Source organism: Pongo abelii, chromosome 15 (genome assembly GCF_028885655.2).
Source record: "Pongo abelii isolate AG06213 chromosome 15, NHGRI_mPonAbe1-v2.0_pri, whole genome shotgun sequence".
In the NCBI taxonomy this organism is placed as follows: domain Eukaryota; kingdom Metazoa; phylum Chordata; class Mammalia; order Primates; family Hominidae; genus Pongo; species Pongo abelii.
Window position 1 is genome coordinate 35,240,481 of NC_072000.2, and position 26,612 is coordinate 35,267,092.

Consider the following 26,612-nt stretch of genomic DNA (forward strand, 5'->3'; position numbering starts at 1 on the left):
TGCGCCCAGCCATATTTTTTAATAAAGCCACCATGGAAACATAGCCATTCTTTGTAATAGATTTTCTTTCATGAAGTTGATTTTTTTTGGAGTTGAGGTCAGTAGAAAAAGGAAGATGATATTAGATTTTTCTGGGGAGAAAATGGTTGTTGGGAATAGACTGCAAAGAAATTTATGACCGCTTTTAAACACCAGAATATTTTTAAGCTATATATTATTGTATAATTATTATATAGTAATATTACTTAATTTCGAGTCCTATAACTTAAAGTGTTAGTGTAGAAGTATTAGAAGAGAGACTTTCTTGAAATCATAGTATGTTAAAGCTTATAAGAGACTGTGGGGATCATATAGTAAGCAATACTGAAATTCTACAGAATAACAGATGGAGGTTTGTTCATTCATTTATTAGTTCATTTACTTACCCATTTATTCAACAAATATTTAATTTTTACTGTTCAGAATACTTGGGGATATTCCTGCCCTTATGGAACTTACAGTAAATAGATAATAAACATCCCAAGTAAGTTAAATAGTATGTTAGAAGGTGATACAAGTCAACTGAGATGGGGGAGGGGTAGTGCTTAAGGGTTAGTGCTGGTTTGCATTTTAAAATATGATAGTTTCCATTGAAGAGACGACACTTGAGCAGAGAAGAGAAGAAAATGAGAGTAGACTGTGTGACTATCTGAGGGAAGCGTATCTCAGGGAGAAGGAAGAGCTGGGGAAAAGGCCAATAGGTGGGAGCATGCCTAGTATACCATGCAAGCAATAGTAATAAGGCCAATGTGATTTCTGGAGGAAGAGGTGGAATGGAGTAATAGGTGATGAAAATTACTAGGTTTGGGAGGCAGGAGGTGGGTGGGGAACTGACTGGGTTATGTGGGGTGAATGGTTGTAAGGACTTTGGCTTTTACAGGAATGAAATGGGAGGAGTGGTGGCAGTGAAGGGTTTTGAGCAGAGTAAATAACACAATCTGACTTATGTTTCATCTGAATCATTCTTGCAGCCCTGTTGAGGAGAAATGCTAGGGTAAGGTTGTCAGATTTAGCAAATAACAAATTTGAATTTCAGATAAACAATGAATAATTTTTTAATGTATATGTCCCATGCAATATTTATTGATTATTCACCCATAAGGCAGAATGTTTACTATGTTTTTAAAAAAAAATCATTTAAAAAAGGACCTCTTTAATGTTATTGTTGATTACTATAGATTATTGTTATTATGATCCTGCTGGTCCCAAGGCTTAGTAGCAAATTTTCATCTCACTTTCCTGTATTATCTATATTTCTGTTTTTCACATTGTGGTCATCTTATACCGTGCAGTGCTACATGTATAGGTTGTTGGATGGCAGCCCGGACCTAATGAATCAGAATTTCTGGGATGTAATAGGGAATCTCTGTTACTACCTACTCTTCTAGGTTCTGGGTATATAGTAGTGAACAAAGCATGCAAAAATCCTTACCCTCATGGGATTTACATTCTAGTAGAGGAGATCGTAAATAATAGGTAAATACATTTGCACTCCATATGTGCTGGTTTCGCATCTGTGGATTTAACCAACTGTGGATCAGAAATATTTTTAAAAACCCAATAAAAAGAACAATACAACAATAAAAAGTAATACAAATAAAAATACAGTATAATAACAATTTACATAAAATTTATATTGTATTTGGTATTATAAGTAATCTAGAGATGATTTAAAGTATATGGGAGGATGTGTACAGGTTATATGCAAATACTGTGCCATTTTACATACGAGTCTGAGGATTGGCCGGGCGCGGTGGCTCACGCCTGTAATTCTAGCACTTTGGGAGGCTGAGGTGGGCGGATCACAAGGTCAGGAGATCGAGACCATCCTGGCTAACACGGTGAAACCCCGTCTCTACTAAATATACAAAAAAATTAGCCGGGTGTGCTGGCGGGCGCCTGTAGACCCGGTTACTCGGGAGGCTGAGGCAGGAGAATGGCGTGAACCCGGGAGGCGGAGCTTGCAGTGAGCTTAGATTGCGCCACTGCACTCCAGCCTGGGCGACAGAGCGAGCTTCTGTCTCAAAAAAAAAAAAAAAGTGAGGGTTTTGGTATGGGGGCGGAGGTGTCCAGGAACCAATGCCCTGCAGATACCTAGACTGTATATAATATGCTGAATACTAATATAGATACCAAGAAGAAAGAAAAAGCAGAGTGGGGAATAGGAAATGTGTAGTGTTGTGGTAAGGGAGTTGCAATTTTAGATAGCCTGGCCAGTGAATGCCTTACTATACGGTTATGTTTAAATCAAGACTTAAAGGAAGTGAGTAAGAGACCAGGTGGATACTTGGGGCAATAGGATTTCTGGTTGAAGGAATAGCAACTGCAAAACTCCTAAGTCTGGGGTGTTCCTTGTGTGTTTAAGAAGCTGCAAGACGGTAATATGTATGGAGTAGACTAGAAAAGGGGAGAGTAGGAGATGAGTTGAAAGAGGTATGGTAAGTGGCTGGTGATTGTTGATTAGTGGTTAGGCTTCATGATACATTGGAGAGAGACTTGGATCCTAGGCCCGGGAATGGCATTATCTCTGAGCCTTAGTTTCTTTATCACTAAAAATTAGAAGACTAAGACGATCTCTTAGGTTTCTTCCTACTCTAAAATAGAGTCTTTAATTTGAAATTGATTATTGGCCAGGTGTGGTGGCTTACACCTGTAATCCCAGCACTTTGGGAGGTCGAGGCAAGAGGATCACTTGAGCCCCAGAGTTTGAGACCAGCTGGGGCAACGTGGTGAAACCCTGTCCCTACAAAAAATGAAAAAAAATTAGCTAGGCATGGTGGCCAGTGCCTGTAGTCCTAGTTACTCAAGACACTGAGGTGAGAGGATTGTTGCTTGAGCCAGGGAGGTCAAGGCCCCTATTGCCCTACTGCACTCTAGCATGGGCGACAGAGCAAGACCGTCTGAAAAAACAAACAAAAAGAAATCTGCCATTTATCTTCCATTTCTATTTTGTACCTCTTTTGAAAGCAGTTATTAATATTTTTATCATTTGGGATTCTTCTGTACTTTTCATGAGCTCCTCCTCTCAGGTTGTGTTCCAACTAGCCGGGTGATTTTTTTTTCCTTTATGCTGCTCTTGTTTCTCTTTTTTCCTGATTGAACTTGAAGATTTAGACAGTCCTTTGATAAACAGCAGGAAATTGTTCTCTTATCACCTTGTTAACCATTAGCTCTTCTGACAATCAGATTCTTATTTAATCTTAGCTAATAGAATTTGGAAACATATATTTTTCTCTACTAAGAGATTGAAATTCTTATGATTGGCAGCTTGACATAAAGCTGGGCAGAAAGAGAAGAAAGAAGAGGCTTGAATAATTTCTAAATTGAATAAACACCAACTGCCAGTCCGAGATTAAACTGAATATAATATACAGGGAATCATGGGAGTCTTAGCTGGGTGCTTCTGTAGAAGTACAACTTTTAGGTAGGTCTTATTTAGAAATAATTGGGTGGAAACATTCTAAGATGTTGTTTTGATGGGTTCTATTAGCAGAAGACATGGATAAAAGGAACATGTCATGAAGCTTTATAATCTTATTTAGTATAAATTGTGTTGGAAGAACAAAGCAGTATCAAAACTGTGGTTCGTGTCTTTGAAATCCAACACACAAAAATAGGATGTGTAGGCTCTCAAATTGCAGCTTTCATGCAGTAGTAATGAAACAGTATAATCACTCTTGAATAATTCTGCCACCTTTTACAACTTCCACAGGGTGTTATAAATTATAAACGAATCCAAAAAACTAATTGTTATCTTGGGGTTTGATCTATCTTGTTTTATGTCATCTGCTAGATTTTGAGATCTGTAGGAGAGTCAGAAAAAGAGTATATTGTTAGATACCAACATTAGGTTAAGTTTATGGTGACATTAAAGATGACAATCACACTTTACAATAGTAAGTTTACAGTTATTTTTGCCAACAGTAGTTTTTTTTTTTTTTATCTGTTGTGTATTTGGTAGCTTTTGTAGCAAATATTCCTTTGAGTCTGGCTGAAATTGAAGAAAATCCTAAATGGAGCTTTGTTGAGTAAATATAATTATTATAGGAGGAGTAAGTTGGAAAGGATTCATAAAACTTAGCTGGCTAGACACCCAGCTGCATACATTTATTTATAGGCTTTTACCTTGCTCATTTATTTTTCTAACAGTATAAAACTGGAAGTTTAAAGTGAAAGACTATTTACATACTTAAAATAGGAGCCTATTTAAAAATAATGGAGTAAATTATGAAAACAAATGAAGTTTATTTGGCACCTTTTGAACATTACTGAATTCTAGACTTGAAAATCTGTTTAAATTTATTTTTATAGCAATAATAACTGTACTGGTCTGATAGCTGTGCCAATTCTAAGTATAATATGCTTTAATTAATGTATGCTTTGGTGTTTCTGTTAATGGACACTGATTTTTTTTTTTTTTTTTTTTTTTGAGACAGAGTCTCACTCTGTCGCCCAGGCTGGAGTGCACTGGCGCAATCTTGGCCCACTGCAAGCTCTGCCTCCTGGGTTCACGCCATTCTCCTGCCTCAGCCTCCCGAGTAGCTGGGACTACAGGCACCCGCCACCACGCCCAGCTAATGTTTTGTATTTTTAGTAGAGACGGGGTTTCACCATGTTAGCCGGGATGGTCTTGATCTCCTGACCTCGTGATCCGCCCACCTTGGCCCAAAGTGCTGGGATTACAGGTGTGAGCCACTGCGCCCGGCCTGGACACTGATTTTATTCATGATAAATAAAATCTAAGCAAGACATCCTAATTTAGTTCCAGTAAAATAGTCTGAAAAGTGTGCTTTTTAATTTTTAAAATCTAGCCAATTAAGGATGAGAGAGTAAATCTTTACTGAGATAGCTCCTCTGACGTTGAGATGACTAGCCTGCGTGCTCTTGGTGCTAACAAAATTACATTGTTGAATGACTGAATAGCTTCATCATGAAAAAGTTTACTCTCTAAATTGAATGTTGACTATGACGTGTGGACCAAATCCTTTTTTTGTGAAGTTTTATTGGAACACAGCCGTGTTAATTTATTTACATATTGTTTATGGCTGCCTTGATGCTACAGTGGTAATGTTGAGTAGTTACCATAGAGATCATATGATCCTCAACGTCTGAAATATTTACTGGTAGCCCTTTAAGAATAAGTGTGCTCTATATCTGTTTTTGGAGTTAGATCCTGTTAAAGTTCTGCTGGAGGTTTATGAGGTTAGCATTTTCATGTCTAATTTCCCATTCTACTTCATTTTAAAAAAGAATACTTTAAATGGTCATTTTGAGTGTAAGTTTCTGGCTTTCTCATTCATGAGTATGGATAATACCACCTTGCGGTGTTGCTGTGAGGATAAGTGAAAAAATGTAAATAAAATGCTTAGCTAAGTGCCTGGCACCCAGAAGGAATTCAACAATGGGGAGATGCAATCAGGGAAAGTGTTGGTGTCTGGGTGATTTAAGATGGTATGTTTTTATAGGTTCTGATTTGTCCATAGGGCTGGCAGTGGAGGCCGAGTTTATCCGGCATCTTAATATAACTTTGCTGTCTATTGTCCCTTTATCCTGTTCTTCCTCCGTCCTTAATCCCTTTGCTCCTCTCTCTCTCTTTCCTCTCTTTCTCTTTTGCTCCTGATCTTTGTATTTTCCTCCCTTTGTTTCCTTTTTGATATATGCAAGCATTGGTACTAAATTTAGGTCAGTCTCTTAGAGTATGTAGAGAGCCTAATATGTAGAATATTGTCAGTTAGTGTTATTTCTATTTTCTAGGAAGCAGAAGAACTCGAAAATCTTGTAATTTCCCCTTCCTCCTTAGTTTTTACGTAACATATATTGGAGCCATCTAGGCATATGTAAAATCTACTCTTACCGCAGCAAATGTTAGGAGAGATCTTCAGTTTTTTTGGACCATTGTGCCAAGAGTTCATCTTTAGGCAAGCTTAGTATTCTTCTAGAAGCAGGATAGATGATAGATCTTTCCTAGCATTTTGAAGGAAACTTGAAAATCTAGTGATGATAAAATTGACCCTAGCAATCTTATATTAGTTAGAACACTTAGTTATGTTCTTGTTTCATGGAAACATAAACTTAAAAAGCTGTTATTTTACTTGACAGGTATTGTTAGAAGATCAATTTGAAACTTAGGACCTAATCCCCTTCATGTTATTGTAAAACCAGCATTGATATAAATAAGAGAACAAGGAAAGAGAATCTTAAAATAGCTTTTGTTTTTATTGGTATTTATTATTATTTGGTTGTAGTTTTTAGTTTTTGTAGGTGTCATAAAATACAGAAAAGAGATAAAATTCTAGGATGATAGTTATAGCATTAGCAGAACTTTGTGTAATAGAAGTAACAATTAGCCATATTTCTAGATTTAGGTCCCCTCATTTGAAAATCTTGTTATCCATAGTAAATTTAATTGTTTTAATTTAGCTAAATTCTTCTGTTTGTGGTTTAAAAAATAGTTAAATTTGTCAAATTTCTCATTGACTGTTCCTCCCTTCTTAAATCTGATACCTAAATGCATTAAGCTTAAATTTTATATACCACCATTCTATTAAAAATCAAGTATCCTTCCTATTTTTCTGATTTTACATAAAGCTGAGATTTTCATAGAGACAGATATTAATCCCATTTTTTCCTCTGAGGACACTGAGTCATACAGATATATACATGTATATTTAAACTGCAGTTTTAGTCAGTATAAAGTTGGAAGCACAAATCTTAGATTTACTTTATTTTGTATGTTCATAGGAACCAGATAACAAAATTTAAAAAGTTTTTTTTTTTTTTTTTTTGTCTAGAAATAGGTAGGTAACATTGAAGATGAGTAATTGCTTCAGTTTTTCAAAAAATTTTGTCAAGGGGTTATGAGTTTTATTCTGCAGGATATGAAGAGAGTAGTAGGAAAGTTGTAAGACTTGATGAAACAACTCTAAGGCATATCGTGTTAGCGTTCTGTTTACTTGTAGATGAGCAAAACCAATAACAGATTGATTTCATCTATCAAAGGAGAAAGAAGAGAGGGGAAGAAGAAAAAAAAGAGACATATTTTTTAATAGCGAATTTTGTTTTCCTTTCCTTGGCTAAGCTGCTGATTAATTGACAGCCACCGAAGAGCCCAGACAGGGTGTCCTGTCCTTCAGCAGCTGGATGCATCATCAAAGAAAACAGTTTTAGTTGTTTCTGAACCTCTAGAAGACGTTTTGTATTTAATTGTGACTTGCATATAAGAGGTTGTCTCTGTGTTAGGTGTGCCAGTATCCTTGTTAGTGCTTCCATCTCATTTATCGCAGATCTACATCAGAATTTCTCACTTGCTTTATTATGGCCCTGTTTCCATGATCTTTTTTTATTTTGTCTTCTTTGGTGTGTTAGACAGGCTTTCCAAAAGTTAATGTTGTATCTTTCTGGGGTTTTGCTTGCCATCATAAATCATTATTTTAAAATTGTTTGCGTGTAATTTGTTCTCAAACTCATGTTCAGATCAAAAAGGTCTTAGTCTGCTTGAGACTATATGGGAGACCTGAACTACAATATGTAAAGCATATAGGGTGGATTTCTCTAGTCAGTTATCTAGATGATATTAGTAAATCGTAAAAAGTATTGACCCTAAGCAATTTATGCTCTTTTACTTAGCTGTTGCTTTGGAAGTTTAGGTTATGATTTGTAATATTTTGCCAGTTTTATTTTCTGTACTCAGATTACTGTTGCTATATGCTTCACCTTTGAGAAGAGTGGGAACAATCTTATGGTAAAGTGTTTTTGTTTTGTTTTATATTTTTATTTATTTTTTTGCAGTCCAAGGCCATTGGTTTGCTAGATGTGGATGTGTATGGACCTTCAATTCCAAAGATGATGAATCTGAAAGGAAATCCGGAATTATCACAGAGTAAGTAAAGAAGGGATAAATACTATAATAATAGTTGCACTTTTATTAATACTTACTGGGTGTCAGACATGCTAGATGCAATGTATATTTTATACACAATGTAGTGTAAGTCCTCACTTAAGTTAGTAGATTCTTGGAAACTGTGACTTTAAGTGAATAGATATGTTAATTGATATAAACAAGAGTTAAGTTCCTATGGCATATTTCTGGTCACAAAAACTTCACCAAACTTCTAAATAAAGACTCAAAACACTTGTAAAATTAAACAAAGAAATAAATTTGGGCTATAAGTACATTTAAGAAAGATTAATAAAAACAATATAATTATTTACACAATTTTTAGTGAATCAGTGAGTGAAAGCAGTCATAGTGGTGGTGGGTTAAATCAAGGAATAGGTGTTTGCAAAGTAAAAATTGTAAGGAGCATCTTTTACCATCATGCAATTAGAGAGTAACCAATATGGCAGATCATTGAGCATTTTCTTACTGCATCGTTTATTGTGCGTTTGTATGATTATCATATACTTTACTAGTTTTTTTTTTCTTTTTTTTTTGAGACGGAGTCCCACCCTGCTGCCCAGGCTGGAATGCAGTGGTGTGGTCTCGGCTCACTGCAACCTCTGCCTCCTGTGTTCAAGTGATTCTCCTGCCTCAGCCTCCCAAGTAGCTGGGACTATAGGTGCGCGCCACCACGCCCAGCTAATTTTTGTATTTTTAGTACAGATGGGGTTTCACCGTGTTGGTCAGGCTGGTCTTGAACTCCTGACCTCAGGTGATCCACCCACCTCACCCTCCCAAAGTGCTGGGATTACAGGTGTGAGCCACTACACCTGGCCCACTAATTTTTATTTGGCAATCATTTGTATCCATTCATTCATCTTCCAACCCACTTATTCTGGTTCAGGGTTGGGGGTGCCTGGAGCTATCCTGGCAGCTCAGGGCACAAGGCAGGAATCAACCCTGGACAGGAGGCCATTCCATTGCAGGGTACACTCATACACCCACACTCATTCAGACTGGGACCATACAGACATGCCAATTCATCTAATGTGCATAGCTTTGGGATGTAGAAGGAAACCAGAGTACCCGGAGAATACCCATGCAGACCTGGGGAGAACATGCAAACTTCACACAAGACTGTGGTCATGGCTGGAAACTGATTTTTTCTTTATTAATGTTACAACAAAATGATGTTGAAAGAAAACAATTTTATTGGAGGACGTGCTGTATAGTGATTCAGAAAGCAGACATGGAAGACTGTACTTTAAGGAATCATTTCTATAATTCGCTACTACAGAAGTTTCTCTAAACATGTAGAGCACTGAGTTTTAATAAAATAAAAAAATAAAAAGTATATATATAAAAAAAAATCAGACATGGTACTGGACTGCCTGGGTTTGATTCTCAGCCCCATCCATTTACTAGCTATATGGCTTGAGTAAATTGTTTTGATCTCTTTGTGCCTCAGACCCCCATATGTAAAATAGTTACAACTACTGTGAGGATTAATATAATGCATTTAGCAGAGTTCCTGGCACATAGTAAGTGATCAAAAATGCTAGATCCTCATTATTGTCTCTTATATTAAATGTGTGGATATATGGGATTATTTGAATAGGAAATATATTTGTGTTTAGAAGAGATGAAAATTATTTTCTCTAATCAGATTTCTTGGTCAGATTAGTTTTAAAGTGTTAAGAAAAACTCCTAAAACATTATTTTCTTTCCCTAGCCTCTTTACTAGAAAGAAGTAATTTTTAAATACCTCTTTAATATTTACGGCTGTTGTTATTGCATTTTAAAAATAAAGCTATCAAAAGCTTTAAGAACAAGGAAATGCTATTATCAAAAAATGAATTGGCTTGGCTTAGTGGCTCACATGGCTGTAATCCGAGCACTTTGGGAGACTGAGGTGGGAGGACAGCTTGAGCCCAGGAGTTCAAGACCAGCCTGGGCAACATAGTGAGACAAAAATAAAAAAATTAGCTGGGCATGGTGGTTCACACCTATAGTCCCTGATACTCAGGGGACTGTGGTAAGAGGATCACTTGAGTCCCGGAAGTCAAGGCTGCAGTGAGCCATGACTGCGCCACTGTACTCCAGCCTGGATGACAAAGCAAGATCCTGTCTCAAAAAAAAAAAAAAGAAAAGAAAAAAAGGAATTGGAAAAACTGATAATTTTTTTAAAAGAGTGGTTTTATGGGAAATTAGTTTATTGATTTGTAATGATAATGAGTATAAAATTGAATAATTTCTTTTTGTTTCTTATTGGGCTTTTTATTTTCCATTGTTCTAGAGAAAATGACTATATTTACTGCTGTATATTTATTGGATTATCTCTGTAGGTAATAGAAGATTATTTTTGTTGTCATTAAAAGTTAATTCAGCATTGCTTACCATTTAAGAGGCTTTTGTTTGTGGTTTAGTTGTTGGAGCCAATTATAATGTTAAGTTTTGGATAATTCTTTACGAGACAGTAAAGATTCTCACTAATATTTTGAAGAAAACTTGAAGATTTTAGTGATGCTAACATTGACCCTAGCAGTAGTATATTGCAAGTACCCACTTAATTATTTTCTTGTTTCATGAAACATAAACTTAAAAAGCTGTTATTCTGGTTTCTTTTTTCTTAACTTTTTAGTGGAATACATACTTAGTTTGCAAATATATGACATGAGCCAAGGTGTCAAGCTTTCACAAAGAAGGAGTAATGAATTTGCATACTTTAAATGATAGATTCATTATGTTTGTCTCAATTAAAGTAATATGAAAACTAGTACATGCAGAACATGAGGAATGGCAAAATGGAGCCCTCAGTGTCATTCTTCTCTTAAGTAGTCTGCTTGGTATATGCCAACATAAATACTCGAAGTGAACTTTAATTTCTTTCTTCTCGTTTTACTGAAGCTATAATCTTAAATTTGATGTTTGCAAATTGGCTGCCAGTAAATAGGCTTTTGGGTAAAGATGAGGTCCTGGAAATCTTGGAAAGGCTGAAAAAAAACCCAAACAAACCACTTTCTCTGTTGACAGGCTGATCTTAAGTCCCGCAAGAAATAAACTGAATGATTAAGGCGTTCACTTAAAATAATGTGGAATCTTAAAAATGCAACTTATAAATTATTTTTGAATCTTAGAAAAACCTGCCAGCATTCTACTAATTGGCATCAGTCTGACATTTCTACATTTTTCATGTTAATTTATCCTATTCTGCTCTCTATTACAGAAAACACAATACAGTACAAAATTACCTAATTAACAATAAAGAGAAACTATGAAAGACTTGTTTTCAGCAGTTCAGGTTTTGGGGAGATAGACCAGTGAATTGAATCCCACCTTTATAGGTGTTCCTCTGTTCTTAGACTAAGCTGGACAGCCTTGCAAGCAGTGGGACTTCAGAATTACCTTCCTTCTTATTATTTAAATAGATGTATGGCAATGTAGTTTTTGACAATTTGTTCATTTTAAAATGATATGTTAGGGTTGGCAGATCATACGTTTATCCACATTCTCTTCATACCTTTTTTTGGGAGGGTGGGGGGAATTGTAGAAAAACAACACGTTTTGCATTTAAGACATTTTAGCCTTCATTACCAAGAGAAAGTTTCTGTTCGATTTTAAAAAAGTGAATTCAGTAATTGAAGATTTTAAGTTTATAATAGTTTTGAGTTTCTTAGGCTGAGAATGTTTCTGTCAGCTTAAAATGACAATAGTGATTTTTCTATGTTATCATGCAAAATTATGGTAATGGAAAATCTAGCCAGTTTGTAGAAAGGGCGTTATGCAAAAACATCAACAGGCTGACATTATAATGACTGAAGATGAGCAGTTACTTTGGGAAGCTAGTGGGATTTAGAATAAAACCTAAGCGTCCTTGGAGAAACCAGCATGTAAGCATGAATATAACCTTTTTTAAAAAAGGAACAAATGCCAATTTTTTCCTTCATTTTAACTTTCCAAATAGTGTCAAATTCAGATTTCATATTATAGTATAGCCAAATTATAGTCCTAGAAATTATTGTAGGTTTTCCATTGAAATGGCAAACGAATATTAAATGGCTGTTGCACAAGAGAGACAACACATCTCTCTCTTAGTAGATGTTAGTAGAAATAGCTGCTTTGTTTCATAGTTTTGTGATGAAAAATCACTTTCAGAATACTGGTGAATTTATTACTACTTAGTTTTACTGAAGAGTCTTTAAATGTAATGAGCTAATAAAGTAGGAAAATTTCAAGACCTGTGGAGAGAGTTTACTAAAATGGATATGTCAAGTATTTTATTGAGGATGACACAGTGTTTATTAGTGATTTTGAGTAGGATCTGCTTGTCTTTTCTATTGTGGGATAGTAATTTTGCACTCATGGCACAGTTTTCTGCTCTATTTGTTTAAAGTTAGTAAACTTTTTTCAAGTTTAGGAATTAATGTGTATGCAGGCTTATAAGACAGAGAAGTGTGGAAAATCAGCTTGAGCAAATGACCTTTTATAATCTCTGATAAAAACTACAAAGAAGGGACTAAGATCTTCTTCTGCTTCTTTCTTCTTTCTTCTTCTTCCTTCCTTCCTCCTTCTTCTTCTCCTTCTCCTTCTCCTTCTTCTTTTCCTTCCTCCTCCTTCTCCTCTTCCTCCTCCCTTCTCCTTCCTCGTCTCCTCCCTTCTCCCTCCTCCTCGTCTCCTCCCTTCTCCCTCCTCCTCTCCTCCTCCCTTCTCCCTCCTCCTCTTCTGCCTTCTCCCTCCTCCTCTCGTCCTCCCTGCTCCTTCTTCCTCATCTCCTCCCTCCCTCCTTCTCCCTCCTCTTCCCTCCTCCTCCTCCTCCCTTCTTCTTCTTCTTCCTCCTTCATCTTCCTTTTTCTTTTCTTTTTTTTGAGATAGAGTATCACTCTGTTGCCCAGGCTGGAGTAAAGTGGTGCCATCATAACTCACTGTAGCCTCAAACTCCTGGGCTCAAGTGATCGTCCCTCCTTAGCCTCCCGAGTAGCTGGGACTATAGGCATGTGCCACCATACTGGCTAATTTTTAATTTTTTGTAGAGCTGGGGTCTCACTATGTTGCCCAGGCTGGTCTTGAACTCCTGGACTCAAGCAGTCCTCCTGCTTTGGCCACCCAAAGTGCTGCGATTACAGGGCTGAGCCACCACACCTGGCCTGGAACTGAGATTTCTTAAAGGTAACTTAAGTGCTTAAACAATGAGAGTGAACTCTAGTTATTCCTTAAGTCTCTCTGTTGTTTCTGTCCAGAGAAGAGATCTAGGGGTGTTGCTGAAGTTGTTAACATGCAAGATCACATTCCTAACCAAAGCATGGAGTTCCCAAAGGGTGTAACAGCTATTTGCTGCTCGGCTTGTGGATGTCACCAGATACCTCCAATTTTAAGATTACTAGTACAGTAGCCTCACGGGCCACAGAGGGCAGGGCATATTGTTGGCTCCTCTTTGGGGTATCACTGATATGTGGACTGCAGGAGGCTCTTTCAGCTGGAGGTCTGTAGTTGTCCAAGGTTTTGATGGGGGTTGTTGGAATATTCTTGCTTACCTCTTCACTGTAGGGAAAAATTCCTCCTGATTCCCAGCTGATCCTGGTTGCCGGGATAGGGTTGTGGAGTTGGTGTATCCAAATGTAGTTATTTATTTGTTGTTCTGGCTGTCTTTGTGAGGAGGATGAGCACCAGGGGCTTAGTCAACTCTCTTGCCGACATCACTTTATCTTGTTCTTTAAAGGGGCAATCATTACAGAACTGGAAGAAAAGATAATAGTGATGTTTCATTGGGAAACTTGGCTATTAACCTTCTCTAATTTTCAGTTTAGAAACTTAACTAGCTGGCTGGGCATGGTGGCTCACGCCTGTAATCCTAGCACTTCGTGAGGCCGAGGCGGGCAGATTGCCTGAGCTCGGGAGTTCAAGACCAGCCTGGGCAACATGGTGGAACCCCCCGTCTCTACTAAAATACAAAAAAATTTGGCCGGGCGTGGCGGTGTGTGCCTGTAGTCCCAGCTACTCTGGAGGCTGAGGCAGGAAAATTGCTTGAACCTGGGAGGTGGAGGTTGCAGTGAGCTGAGATCGCACCACTGCACTCCAGCCTGGGTGACAGAGTGAGACACTCTGTCTCAAAAAAAAAAAAAAAAAAAAAAAAAAAATATACCAGGGACCAGTCCTGGTATGTGACCTTTCAGACAAAGATTTCAAAATAGCTGTGTGAGGAAACTCAAAGAAAGTCAAGATACCACATAGAATTCAGAATTCTATCAGATAAATTTACCGAAGAGATTGAAATAATTAAAAAGATTCAAGCTGAAATTCTTGAGCTGAAAAATGAAGTTGGCATGCTGAAGAATGCATCAGTCTTTTAATAGAATTAATCAAACAGAAGAAAGAATTAGTGCACTTGAAGACAGACTATTTGAAAATATATAGTCAGAGGAGACAAAGAAGAATGAAAAACAATGAAGCACAACAACAGGATCTAGGAAATAGTCTCAAAAGGGTAAATCTAAGGGTTATTGGCCTTAAAGAAGAGGGAAAAGAAAGAGCTAGAGGTAGAAAGTTCATTCAAAGGATAATAACAGATCACTTCCAAAACCTGGAGAAAGATATCAATATCCAAAAGTACAATAAGGTTATAAAACACAAAACAGATTTAACCCAAAGAAAACTATCCAAAGGCATTTAATAATCAAACTCCTAAAGATCAAGGATAAAGAAACAATCCTAAAAGCAGCAAGAGAAAAGGAATAAATGACATACAATGGAGCTCCAGTACCTCTGGCAGCAGTCTTTTCAGTGGAAACCTTACAGGCCAAGAGAGAATGGCATGACATATTTAAAGTGCTGATGGAAAACACTTTTACCCTAAAATAGTATATCTGGTGAAAACATCCTTCAAGCATCAAGAAGAAATAAAGCCTTTTCCAGATAAACAAAAGCTGAGGGATTTTTAACACCAGACTTGAACTACAGGAGATGTTAAAGGGAATACTTCATCAGAAAGAAAAGGACATAGGCTGAGCGTAGTGGCTCACTCCTGTAATCCCAGCACTTTGAGGGGCTGAGGCGGGCGGATCACCTGAGGTCAGGAGTTCGAGACCAGCCTGGCCAACATGGTGAAACCCTGTCTCTACTAAACATACAAAAATTAGCTGGGCATGGTGGTGGGTGCCTGTAGTCCCAGCTACTTTGGAGGCTGAGGCGGGAGACTCACTTGAACCCAGGAGGCGGAGGTTGCAGTGAGCTGAGATCATGCCACTGCACTCCAGCCTGGGTGACAGAGTGAGACTGTCTCAAAAAAAGAAAGAAAGAAAGATAAATAAAGGAAAAGACATTGATGAGCAGTAGGTAATCACCTGAAGGTACAAAACTCACTCGTAATAGTAAGTATGCAGGGAAAAAAAGATTTTTGTAACATTATAACTATGGTGTGTGATCTACTATTATCCTAAGTAGAAATTTAGACTTGGAATCTAATGCTGCCACTGATCTGACAGGAGGCGGAACTCAGACAGTAATGTTCCCTTGCCTGCTGCTCACCTCCTGCTGTGTGGCCCAGTTTCTAACAGGCCACAGACTGGTACTGGTTTGTGGCCTGGGGGTTGGGGACCCCTGGGTTATCAGATAGAATTGCAAGCCTCATGGTAACCTCAAACCAAAAAACATTCAATGAATACACAACAAATAAAAAGCAAGAAAGTAAATTATATCATCAGAGAAAATCAGCTTCACTTAAGGAAGACAGGAAGGAAAGAAGGAAGGAAGAGAAGACTATGAAACAACCAGAAAACAAGTAACAATATGGCAGGAGTAAGTCATTATTTATTAGTAATAACAATGGACTAAACTCTCCAATCAAAAGATGGAGTGGCTGAATAGATAAAAAAACAAGACCCATTGATTTGTAGCCTACAAGAACTACATTTCACCTATAAAGACACACATAGACTGAAAATAAAGGGGTATAAAAGATACTCCATGCCAATGGAAACCAAAAAAGAGCAGGAGTTGCTATACTTACATCAGACAAAATAGATTTTAAGACAAAAATATATAAGAAGAGACAAAGAAGGTCACTATATAATGATAAAGGGGTCAATGCAGCAAGAGGATATAACAGTTTTAAATATATATGCACCCAACACTGGAGCACCCAGATATATAAAGCAAATATTATCAGAGCCAAAGAAAGAGATAAAGCTCAATACAATAATACCTGGAGACTTCAATACCCCACTTGCAGCATTGGACAAATCTTCCAGACAGAAAATCAACAAAGAAACATCAGACTTTATCTGTGTAGACATAATGGATCTAATAGATATTTACAGAGCATTTCATCCAATGAATGCAGAATACACATTCTTTTCCTCAGCACATGGATCATTCTTAAGGATATACCACATGTTAGGTCACAAAAGAAGTCTTAAAACATTCAAAAAATGGAAATAATATCAAGCATCTTCTCTGACCACAATGGAATAAAATTGGAAATCCATAACAAGAATTTTGGAAACTGTACAAATACATGGAAATTAAACAATATGCTCCTGAATGACCTGTGGGCCAATGAAGAAATTAAGAAGGAAATTGAAAAATTTCTTGAAAAAAATGATAATGGAGATATAACATACCAAACCCTGTGGGATACAACAAAAGCTGTACTAAGAGGGAAGTTTGTAGCTATAAGTGCCTATATCAAAAAGAGGTAAAATTTTCAATAAACAATTTAATGATGCATCTTAAAGAACTAGAAAAGCAAGAGCAAACTACACCCAAAATTAGTAGAAGAAAAGACATAATAAAGATCAGAGAAGAAGTAAATGAAATTGAAATGAAGAAAACAATACAAAAGATCAATGAAACAAAAAGTTGCTTTTTAAAAAGATTGACAGAATTGACAAACCTTTAGCCAGACTAAGAAAAAAAGAAAGAAGATTAAAAATAAAATCAGAAATGAAAAAGGAGATGTTACAACTGATACTGCAGAAATTCAAAGGATCATTAGTGGCTGCTATGAGTAAGTATATGCCAATAAATTGGAAAATCTGGAGGAAATGGATAAATTCATATACACATACAACCTACCAAGATTGAATTAGGAAGAATTCAATCTTCCTAAACTTAAACAGACCAACAACAAGTAACAAGATCAATGCTGTAATAAAAAGTCTCCCAGTAAAGTCCAGGACCCAATAACTTCACTGCTGAATTCTACCAAATATTTAAAGAACAAATACCAATCCTACTCAAACTGTTCTGAAAAACAGAGAAGGAGGGAATGTTGCCAAACTCATTCTGTGAGGCCGGTATTACCCTGATATCAAAACCAGAGAAAGATACATCAAAAAAAAAAAAAAAAAAAAGAAAACTACAGGCCACCTTCTCTGATGAATACTGATGCATAAATCTTCAACAAAATACTAGCAAACCAAATTCAGTAATACATTAGACCATTCATCATGACCAACTGGGATTTATGCCTGGGATGCAAGGATGGTTCAGCACATGCAAATCAATTAATGTGATGCAGTATATCAACAGAATGAAGGACTAAAACCATATGATATTTCACTTGATGATGAAAAAGCATTGGATAAAATTCAACATCCCTTCATGATACAAACCTTCAAAAACTGGGTATAGAAGGAACATACCTCAACATAATAAAAGGCATGTGTGACAGACCCTCAGCTAGCATAATGAATGGAGAAAAACTGAAAGCCTTCCCTCTAATATCTGGAACATGACAAGGATGCCCACGTTCACCACTGTTATTCAACATAGTACTGGAAGTCATAGCTAGAGCAATCAGACAAGAGAATGAAATAAGGGACATCCAAATTGGAAGGGAAGATGTCAGATTATTCTTGTTTGCAGATGCTTTAATGTTATATTTGGAAAAACCTAAAGACTATACAAAAAAACTATTAGAACTGATAAACAAGTTCAGTAAAGCTGCAGGATACAAAATCTACATGCAGAAATGGTAGCATTTTTATATGCCAACAGTGAACAATCTTGAAAGAAAAACATAATCCCGTTTATAATAGCCACATATAAAATTAAATACTTAAGAATTAACCAAAAAAGCAAAATATGTCTATAATGAAAACTGTAAAACACTGATGCAAATAACTGAATGGGACACACAAAAAATGGAAAGATTTTCCATGTTCATGGATTGGAAGAATCAGTATTGTTAAATTGTCCATACTATTCAAAGCAATCTACAGATTCAATGCAATCCCTATCAAAATACCAATATCATTCTTCATGGAAATAGAAAAACAATTCTAATACTTATATGGAACCACAGATGATCCAGAATAGCCAAAAGTAATGTAAGCAAAAAGAACAAAACTGGAGGGATCACATTACCTGACTTCAAATTATACTACAGAGCTGTAGTAACCGAAACAGGATGGTACTGGCATAAAAACAGACACACAGACCAATAGAACCGAATAAAGAACCCAGAAACAAATATACACACCTGCAGTGAATTCATTTTCGACAAAGTTTCCAAGAGCATACAGTGGGGGAAAAGACAGTCTCTTTAATACATTGTTTTGGGAAAACTGGATATTTGTATGCAAAAGAATGAAACTAGACCCCTATCTGTCACCATATGCAAAAATCAAATAAAAATGGATTAAAAACTTTGAGACCTCCAACTGTGAAGATACTAAAAGAAAACATTGGGGAAGATCTCCAGGACATTGGCTTCAGCAAACATTTCTTGAGCAATACCCAACAAGCACAGGCAACCAAAGCAAAAATGGGCAAATGGGATAGCATCAAGTTAAAAAGCTGCAGAGCAAAGGAAACAATCAACAAAGTGAAGAGACAACCCACAGAATGAGAGAAAATATTTTCAAACTACACATCTGACAAGACATTAATAATGAATATATTACTTTGTACATTAATTTTAATGGCAAAAACTGCAATTACTTTTGCACCAACCTGATATAAGGAGCTCAGGCAAATCTGTAGGAAAACAATCTAATAATCTGATAAAAAATGGACAACAGATTTGAATAGGCATTTCTCAAAAGAAGACATGCAAATAGCAAACAGGCATATGAAAAGGTGCTCAACAGGCTGGGCGCAGTGGCTCACACCTGTAATCCCAGTACTTGGGAGGCCAAGGCGGGCAGATCATGAGATCAAGAGATAGAGACCATCTGGCCAACATGGTGAAACCCCGTCTCTACTAAAAATACAAAAATTAGCTGGGCATGGTGGCGTGTGCCTGTAGTCCCAGCTACTTGGGAGGCTGAGGCAGGAGAATTGCTTGAACCCAGGAGGCAGAGGTTGCAGTGAGCCAAGATCGTGCCACTGCACTCCAACCTGGCAACAGAGCAAGACTCTGTCTCAGAAAAAAAAAAAAAAAAAGAAAGAAAAAAAAAGGTGCTCAACATTACTGATCATCAGAGAAATGCAAATCAAAACTCCAGTGAGATATCATCTCCGTTTAGTTAAAATGGCTTATGTCCAAAAGACAGGCAATAACAAATGCAAGGATGTGGAGGAAAGGGAACCCCTGTATACTGTTGGTGTACATAGTGGTTGTACCACTATGGAGAACAATTTGGAAATTCCTCAAAAAAACAAAAAATAGAGCTACCATATGACCCAGCAATCCCACTGTTGGGTATATACCCAAAAGGAAGGAAAGCAGTATATTGAAGAGATACCTACACTCCCTTGTTTGTTGCAGCACTCTTCACAATAGCTAAGATTTGAAGGCAGCCTAAGTGTCCATCAACAGATGAATGGATACAGAAAATGTGGTACATATACACAGTGGAGTACTAGTCAGCCATAAAAAGGAATGAGATCCTGTTATTTGCAACAACATGGATGGAACTGGAGATCATTATGTTAAATGAAATCAGCCAGGCACAGAAGGATAAACATTGCATATTCTCACCTCTTTGTGGGATCTAAAAATCAAAACAATTGAACTCCTGGACAGAGTAGAAGGATCGTTACCAGAGGCTGGGAAGGGTAGTAGGAGAGTTGGGGGGATGTGGGGATGGTTAATGGGTACAAAAAGATGGTTAGGAAGAATGAATAGACATACTATTTGATAGCACAGCAAGGTAACTATAGTGTGTAATAACTTATTGTACATTTAAAAATAACTAAGTGTAATTGGATTTTTTTTTTTGAGATGGAGTCTCGCTCCGTAGCCCAGGCTGAAGTGCAGTGGTGCGATCTTGGATCATAGCAACCTCCGCCTCCCAGGTCCCCATTCAAGCAATTCTTCTGTCTCAGCCTCCTAAGTAGCTGGGATTACAGGCATGCACCACCATGCCCAGCTAATTTTTGTATTTTTTGTAGAGATGGGGTTTCACCATGTTGGCCAGGCTGGTCTTGAACTCCTGACCTCGTGATCCTCCCACCTCAGCCTCCCAAAGTGCTGGGATTACAGGTGTGAGCCATTGCACCTGGCCTAATTGGATTGTTTGTAACACAAAGGATAAATGCTTGAGGGGATGGTACCCTATCTCCATGTTGTGATTATTACACATTGTATGCCTATATCAAAACGTCTCATGTACCCCATAAATATATACATACTATGTACTCACAAAAATAAAAAATAAAAAATTAAAAAAGAAGTCTTCAATAAGATATATATAGAAAATAAAATGGCTTGTGTATGTTTGTATTCATTTTATTCCATCTATTTGATAATTTTTGATTTTTAAAATATAAAATTTGGTAATATCAAAGTCCAGAACTGAAACGTTGACTTCTTTATGGATGGGGCTTATGGGGGATATGTAATGCTGGTCAGTTTTAAATACAGTAGTGTTGTGGGGATTAGGACTCTAATATAGGGGCTAAGTTTTAACTGATAATCATTTGGTTCTTCTGTAAGCAAGTTTTTTTGTTTCAAACAAATAAATGATTGTATAATACATTTAACACAGAAGCCTCACAATAGCAGGATTATTCTTACTGTCAGATTACAACTGCTATTGTTGGGCAAGAATAGCAACTAAAAATTGAGATACCAGTTTTAATAATCAGAAAGTACCGAGTTTAGACAGCTCTGTTTGAATATATTAGTAAGTAGCATAGCCTTTGGAGGAACATTTAGGGCTTTTTTCTTATAAATGTTTATCACAGATTCTGTGGCTGAAAAAGGGTATACACACATACACACACATACACAGACACACATACATGTGTATATTTAAGTAAAACATTTTTAATTTTTTTACATGCAACTTAACTAGCACTGGCTTGAAATAAAAATGGTTGCTCTTAAAAACTTATGATTATTTTAAACCTAGTGTTAAAATTTGCAGTTGGGTCAAAAGTCATACATTAAAGGAGACATTATTTCTGTTTATTTAGTAGACCTTTATGACTGTCTTCTGTGTAGTTAGTCGGCATGAGAAATACTTGGTTATATGGTTATCAAATCAGATTTGGTCCTTCTCTATGAACTTACAGTAGACATACTAGCCATTGATTATAAGCATCAGTACATGCTGTAATAGAAATATAAGTGTTTTTGTGTGTGTGTGAACCTAGAGATGGTAACTAAATGAAACTGGAGCTTTGAGATTTTTTGGAAGAGATGATTCTTGGGCTAAACTTTGAAAAGTAGATAAGCCAGGAGTCTGTTGTAAGAAGGTGTTGAGGATTGACAATGAGGATGGTGATATAGTTTGGCTCTGTGTCCCCACCCCAATGTCGTGTTGAATTGTAATCCTCATGTGTTAAGGAATGGACCTGGTGGGAGGTGACTGGATCATGGGAATGGTTTCTCCCATGCTGTTCTCATGATAGTGAGTGAGTTCTCATAAGATCTGAGGGTTTTAAAAGTATGACACTTCCCCTCTCTCTCTCTCCTGCCACCATGTAAGACATGCCTTGCTTCCACTTTGCCTTCCACCATGATTGTAAGTTTTCTGAGGCATCCCCAGCCATGCAGAACTGTGAGTCAATTAAACGTTTATTATTATTATTATACATTAAGTTCTGGGGTACATGTGCAGAACGTACAGGTTTGTTACATAGGTATACACGTGCCATGGTGGATTGCTGCACCCATCAACCCATCATCTACATTAGGTATTTCTCCTAATGCTATCCCTCCCCTGGCCCCCCCACTCACTGACAGGCCCTAGTGTGTGATGTTCCCCTCCCTGTGTCCATATGTTCTCATTGTTCAACTCCCACTTATGAGTGAGAACATGCGGTGTTTGGTTTTCTATTCCTGTGTTAGTTTGCTGAGAATGATGATTTCCAGCTTCATCCATGTTCCTGCAAAGGACATGAACTCATCCTTCTTTATGGCTGCATAGTATTTCATGATATATACGTGCCATATTTTCTTTATCCAGTCCATCATTGATGGGCATTTGGGTTGGTTCCAAGTCTTTGCTGTTGTGAACAGTGCTGCAATACACATACGTGTGCATGTGTCTTTATAGTAGAATGATTTATAATCCTTTGGGTATATACCCAGTAATGGGATTGCTGGGTCAAATGCTATTTCTGGGTCTAGATCCTTGAGGAATCACCATACTGTCTTCCACAATGGTTGAAATAGTTTCCACTCCCATCAACAGTGTAAAAGCGTTCCTATTTCTCCACATCCTCTCCAGCATCTGTTGTTTCCTGACTTTTTAATGATCGCCATTCTAACTGGCGTGAGATGGTATCTCATTGTGGTTTTGATTTGCTTTTCTCTAATGACCAGTGATGATGAGCTTTCTTCATATGTTTGTTGGCCACATAAATGTCTTCTTTTGAGAAGTGTCTCTTCATAGCCTTTGCCCACTTTTTGATGGGGTTGTTTTTTTCTTTTTGTTTAAGTTCTTTGTAGATTCTGCATATTAGCCCTTTGTCAGATGGATAGATGGCAAAAATTTTCTCCCATTCTGTAGGTTGCCTGTTCACTCTGATGATAGCTTCTTTTGCTGTGCAGAAGCTCTTTAATTAGATGCCATTTATCAATTTTGGCTTTTGTTGCCATTGCTTTTGGTGTTTTAGTCATGAAGTCTTTGCCCATGCCTATGTCCTGAATGGTATTGCCTAGGTTTTCTTCTAGGGTTTTTATGGTTTTAGGTCTTATGTTTAGGTCTTTAATCCATCTTGAGTTAATTTTTGTATAAGGTGTAAAGAAGGGATCCAGTTTCAGCTTTCTGCATATGGCTAGCCAGTTTTTTTTAAACACTGTTATTAAATAGGGAATCCTTTCCCCATTACTTGTTTTTGTCAGGTTTGTCAAAGATCGGATGGTTGTAGATGTGTGGCGTTATTTCTGAGGCCTCTGTTCTGTTCCAATGGTGTATATATCTGTTTTGGTACCAGTACCAAGCTGTTTTGGTTACTGTAGACTTGTAGTGTAGTTTGAAGTCAGTTTGCATGATGCCTCCAGCTTTGTTCTTTTTGCTTAGGATTGTCTTGTCTATATGGGCTCTTTTTTTTTGTTCCATATGAAATGTAAAGTAGTTTTTTTCTAATTATTTGAAGAAAGTCAATGGTAGCTTGGTGGGAATAGCATTCAATCTATAAATTACTTTGGGTAGTATGGCCATTTTCACAATATTGAGTCTTCCTATCCATGAGCATGGAATTTTTTTTTCCATTTGTTTGTGTCCTTTCTTATTTCCTTGAGCAGTGGTTTGTAGTTCTCCTTGAAGAGGTCCTTCACGTCCCTTGTAAGTTGTATTCGTAGGTATTTTATTCTCTTTGAAGCAATTGTGAATGGGAGTTCACTCATGATTTGGCTCTCTGTTTGTCTGTTATTGGTGTATAGGAATGTTTGTGATTTTTGCACATTGATTTTGTATCCTGAGACTTTGCCGAAGTTGCTTACCAGCTTAAGGAGATTTTGGTCTGAGATGATGGGGCTTTCTAAATATACAATCATGTCATCTGCAAACAGAGATAATTTGACTTCCTCTCTTGCTAATTGAATACCCTTTATTTCTTTGTCTTGCCTTATTGCCCTGGCCAGAACTTCCAGTACTATGTGGAGTAGGAGTGGTGAGAGAGGGCATCCCTGTCTTGTGCTGGTTTTCAAAGGGAATGCTTCCAGTTTTTGCACATTCAGTATGATATTGGCTGTGAGTTTGTCATAAATAGCTCTTATTATTTTGAGATACGTTCCATCAATACCTAGTTTATTGAGAGTTTTTAGCAGGAAGAGGTGTTGAATTTTGTTGAAGGCCTTTTCTGCATCTATTGAGATAATCATGTGGTTTTTGTCATTGGTTCTGTTTATGTGATGGATCATGTTTATTGATTTGCATATGTTGAACCAGCCTTGCATCCCAGGGATGAAGCCGACTTGATCGTGGTGGATAAGTTTTTGATGTGCTGCTGGATTCAGTTTGCCAGTATTTTATTGAGGATTTTCACATCGATGTTCATCAGGGATATAGGCTTGAAATTTTCTTTTTTTATTGTGTCTCTGCCAGGTTTTGGTATCAGGCTGATGCTGGCCTCATAAAATGAATTAGGGAGGAGTCCCTTTTTTTCTATTGATTGGCATAGTTTCAGAAGGAATGGTACCAGCTCCTCTTTGTACCTCTGGTAGAATTAGGCTGTGAATCCATCTGGGTCTGGACTTTTTTTTTGTTGGTAGGCTGTTAATTACTGCCTCAATTTCAGAACTTGTTTTTGGTCTATTCAGGGATTTGACTTCTTCCTGGTTTAGTGTTGGGAGGGTGTATGTCCAGGAATTTATCCATTTCTTTTAGATTTTCTAGTTTATTTGCGTAGAGGTGTTTATAGTATTCTCTCATGGTAGTTTGTATTTCCGTGGGATCGGTGGTGATATTTCCTTTATCTTTTTTTATTGCATCTATTTGATTCTTCTCTCTTTTCTTCTTTATTAGTCTGGCTAGTGGTCTATCTAGTTTGTTAATCTTTTCAAAATACCTGCTCCTGGATTCATTGATTTTTTTGAAGGATGTTTTGTGTCTCTAGGTCCTTCAGTTCTGCTCTGATCTTAGTTATTTGTTGTCTTCTGCTGGCTTTTGAATTTGTTTGCTCTTGCTTCTCTAGTTCTTTTAATTGTGATGTTAGGGTGTCAATTTTAGATCTTACCTGCTTTCTCTTATGGGCATTTAGTGCCATAAATTTCCCTCTACACACTGCTTTAAATGTGTCCCAGAGATTCTGGTATGTTGTCTCTTTGTTCTCATTGGTTTCAAATAACAAACTTCTTTATTTCTGCATTCATTTCTTTATTTACCCAGTAGTCATTCAGGAGCAGGTTGTTCAGTTTCCGCATAGTTGGGCAGTTTTGAGTTTCTTAATCCTGAATTATAATTTGATCGCACTGTGGTTGCAGAACCTGTTTGTTATGACTTCTGTTCTTTTGCATTTGTTGAGGAGTGTTTTACTTCAAATTATGTGATCAATTTTAGAAGCAGTGCGATGTGGTTCTGAGAAGAATGTATATTCTGTTGAGTTAGGGTGGAGAGTTCTGTAGATGTCTATTAGGTCTGCTTGGTCCTAACTTGAACTCGGAGCTGAGTTCAAGTCCTGGAAATCCTTGTTAATTTTCTGTCTCGTAGATCTATCTAATATTGACAGTGGGGTGTTAAAGTCTCCCACTATTATTGTGTGGGAGTCCAAGTCTCTTTGTATGTCTCTAAGAACTTGCTTTATGAATCTGGGTGCTCCTGTATTGGGTGCATATATATTTAGGGTAGTTAGCTCTTCTTGTTGCATTGATCACTTCATCATTATGTAATGCCCTTGTTTCTTTTGATCTTTGTTGGTTTAAAGTCTGTTTTATCAGAGACTAGGATTGCAACCCATGCTCTTTTTTTGCTTTCCATTTGCTTGGTAAATATTCCTCCATCCCTTTATTTTGAGCCTATGTGTGTCTTTGCATGTGAGATGGGTCTCCTGAATACAGCACACCAATGGGTCTTGACTCTTTATCCAATTTGTCAGTCTGTGTGTTTTAATTGGGACATTTAGCCCATTTACATTTAAGGTTAATATTGTTTTTTTTTTTTCATTAAAATGCATTTATATGCATTCTGTGATGTACATTATGTATACGTAATAGATTGGACCTCTCAAGTGACAGATGTAATCCTATGTCATTAAACCTGTATCACTGAAAGGAGGAAGCTACAAATGGTAAAGTAAAATGGGTTCTCTTTCCTTATACCCCATCAGTTACTCAAAATCATGCCATAATTGAATTCATTTCAGATTCAGCCAGTGACTTTTTTATGTGCATTTTCACCTGGCATTTCTAATTGCCCTTCTTTTTTCCCTATTTACAGAAGTGGCATATATTTTTATTGCATTATTACTGTCTTGCAGATCCTTTATTATAGAGTGTGTAATGCATACACTTACTTCTTGAAGATATTCTTTTGAGGCCCTCTGGTCTGCTCTTATAATTCAGGGTTGTTGCTGTCTAGATCTACTGCAAGCTGTCAACCTGGGAGTGTTTTTCATTGTGTCTCTGGGAAAGTCCCCTCTATTTTGGATTTCATTTTCATTGAAACACTTAAAAATTATTTTATCTTCCAAAAGCATGTATGGCAAATAATTTTTTTTCTTTTTGAGTCAGAGTCTTGCTGTGTTGCCCAGGCTGGAGTGCAGTGGTGCGATCTCGGCTCACTGCAGCTTCTGCCCCCACCGGGTTCCAGTGATTCTCCTGCCTCAGCCTCTTGCGTAGCTGGGATTACTGGCACACACCACC

The 26,612-nt window shown here is 37.2% G+C and overlaps 1 protein-coding gene across 4 annotated transcripts in view; it reads left to right on the forward strand.

Annotated features, from left to right (window-relative positions):
• NUBPL (NUBP iron-sulfur cluster assembly factor, mitochondrial) overlaps positions 1-26,612 on the forward strand; it is a 340,279-nt gene that overhangs the window by 30,047 nt on the left and 283,620 nt on the right. For all 4 annotated transcript variants that reach the window (XM_063715833.1, XM_024232012.3, XM_063715834.1 and 1 more), the window contains one exon: positions 7,828-7,918. In XM_063715833.1, coding sequence (XP_063571903.1) covers positions 7,828-7,918 — 91 coding nt within the window. The remainder of the gene's footprint in view (positions 1-7,827; positions 7,919-26,612) is intronic.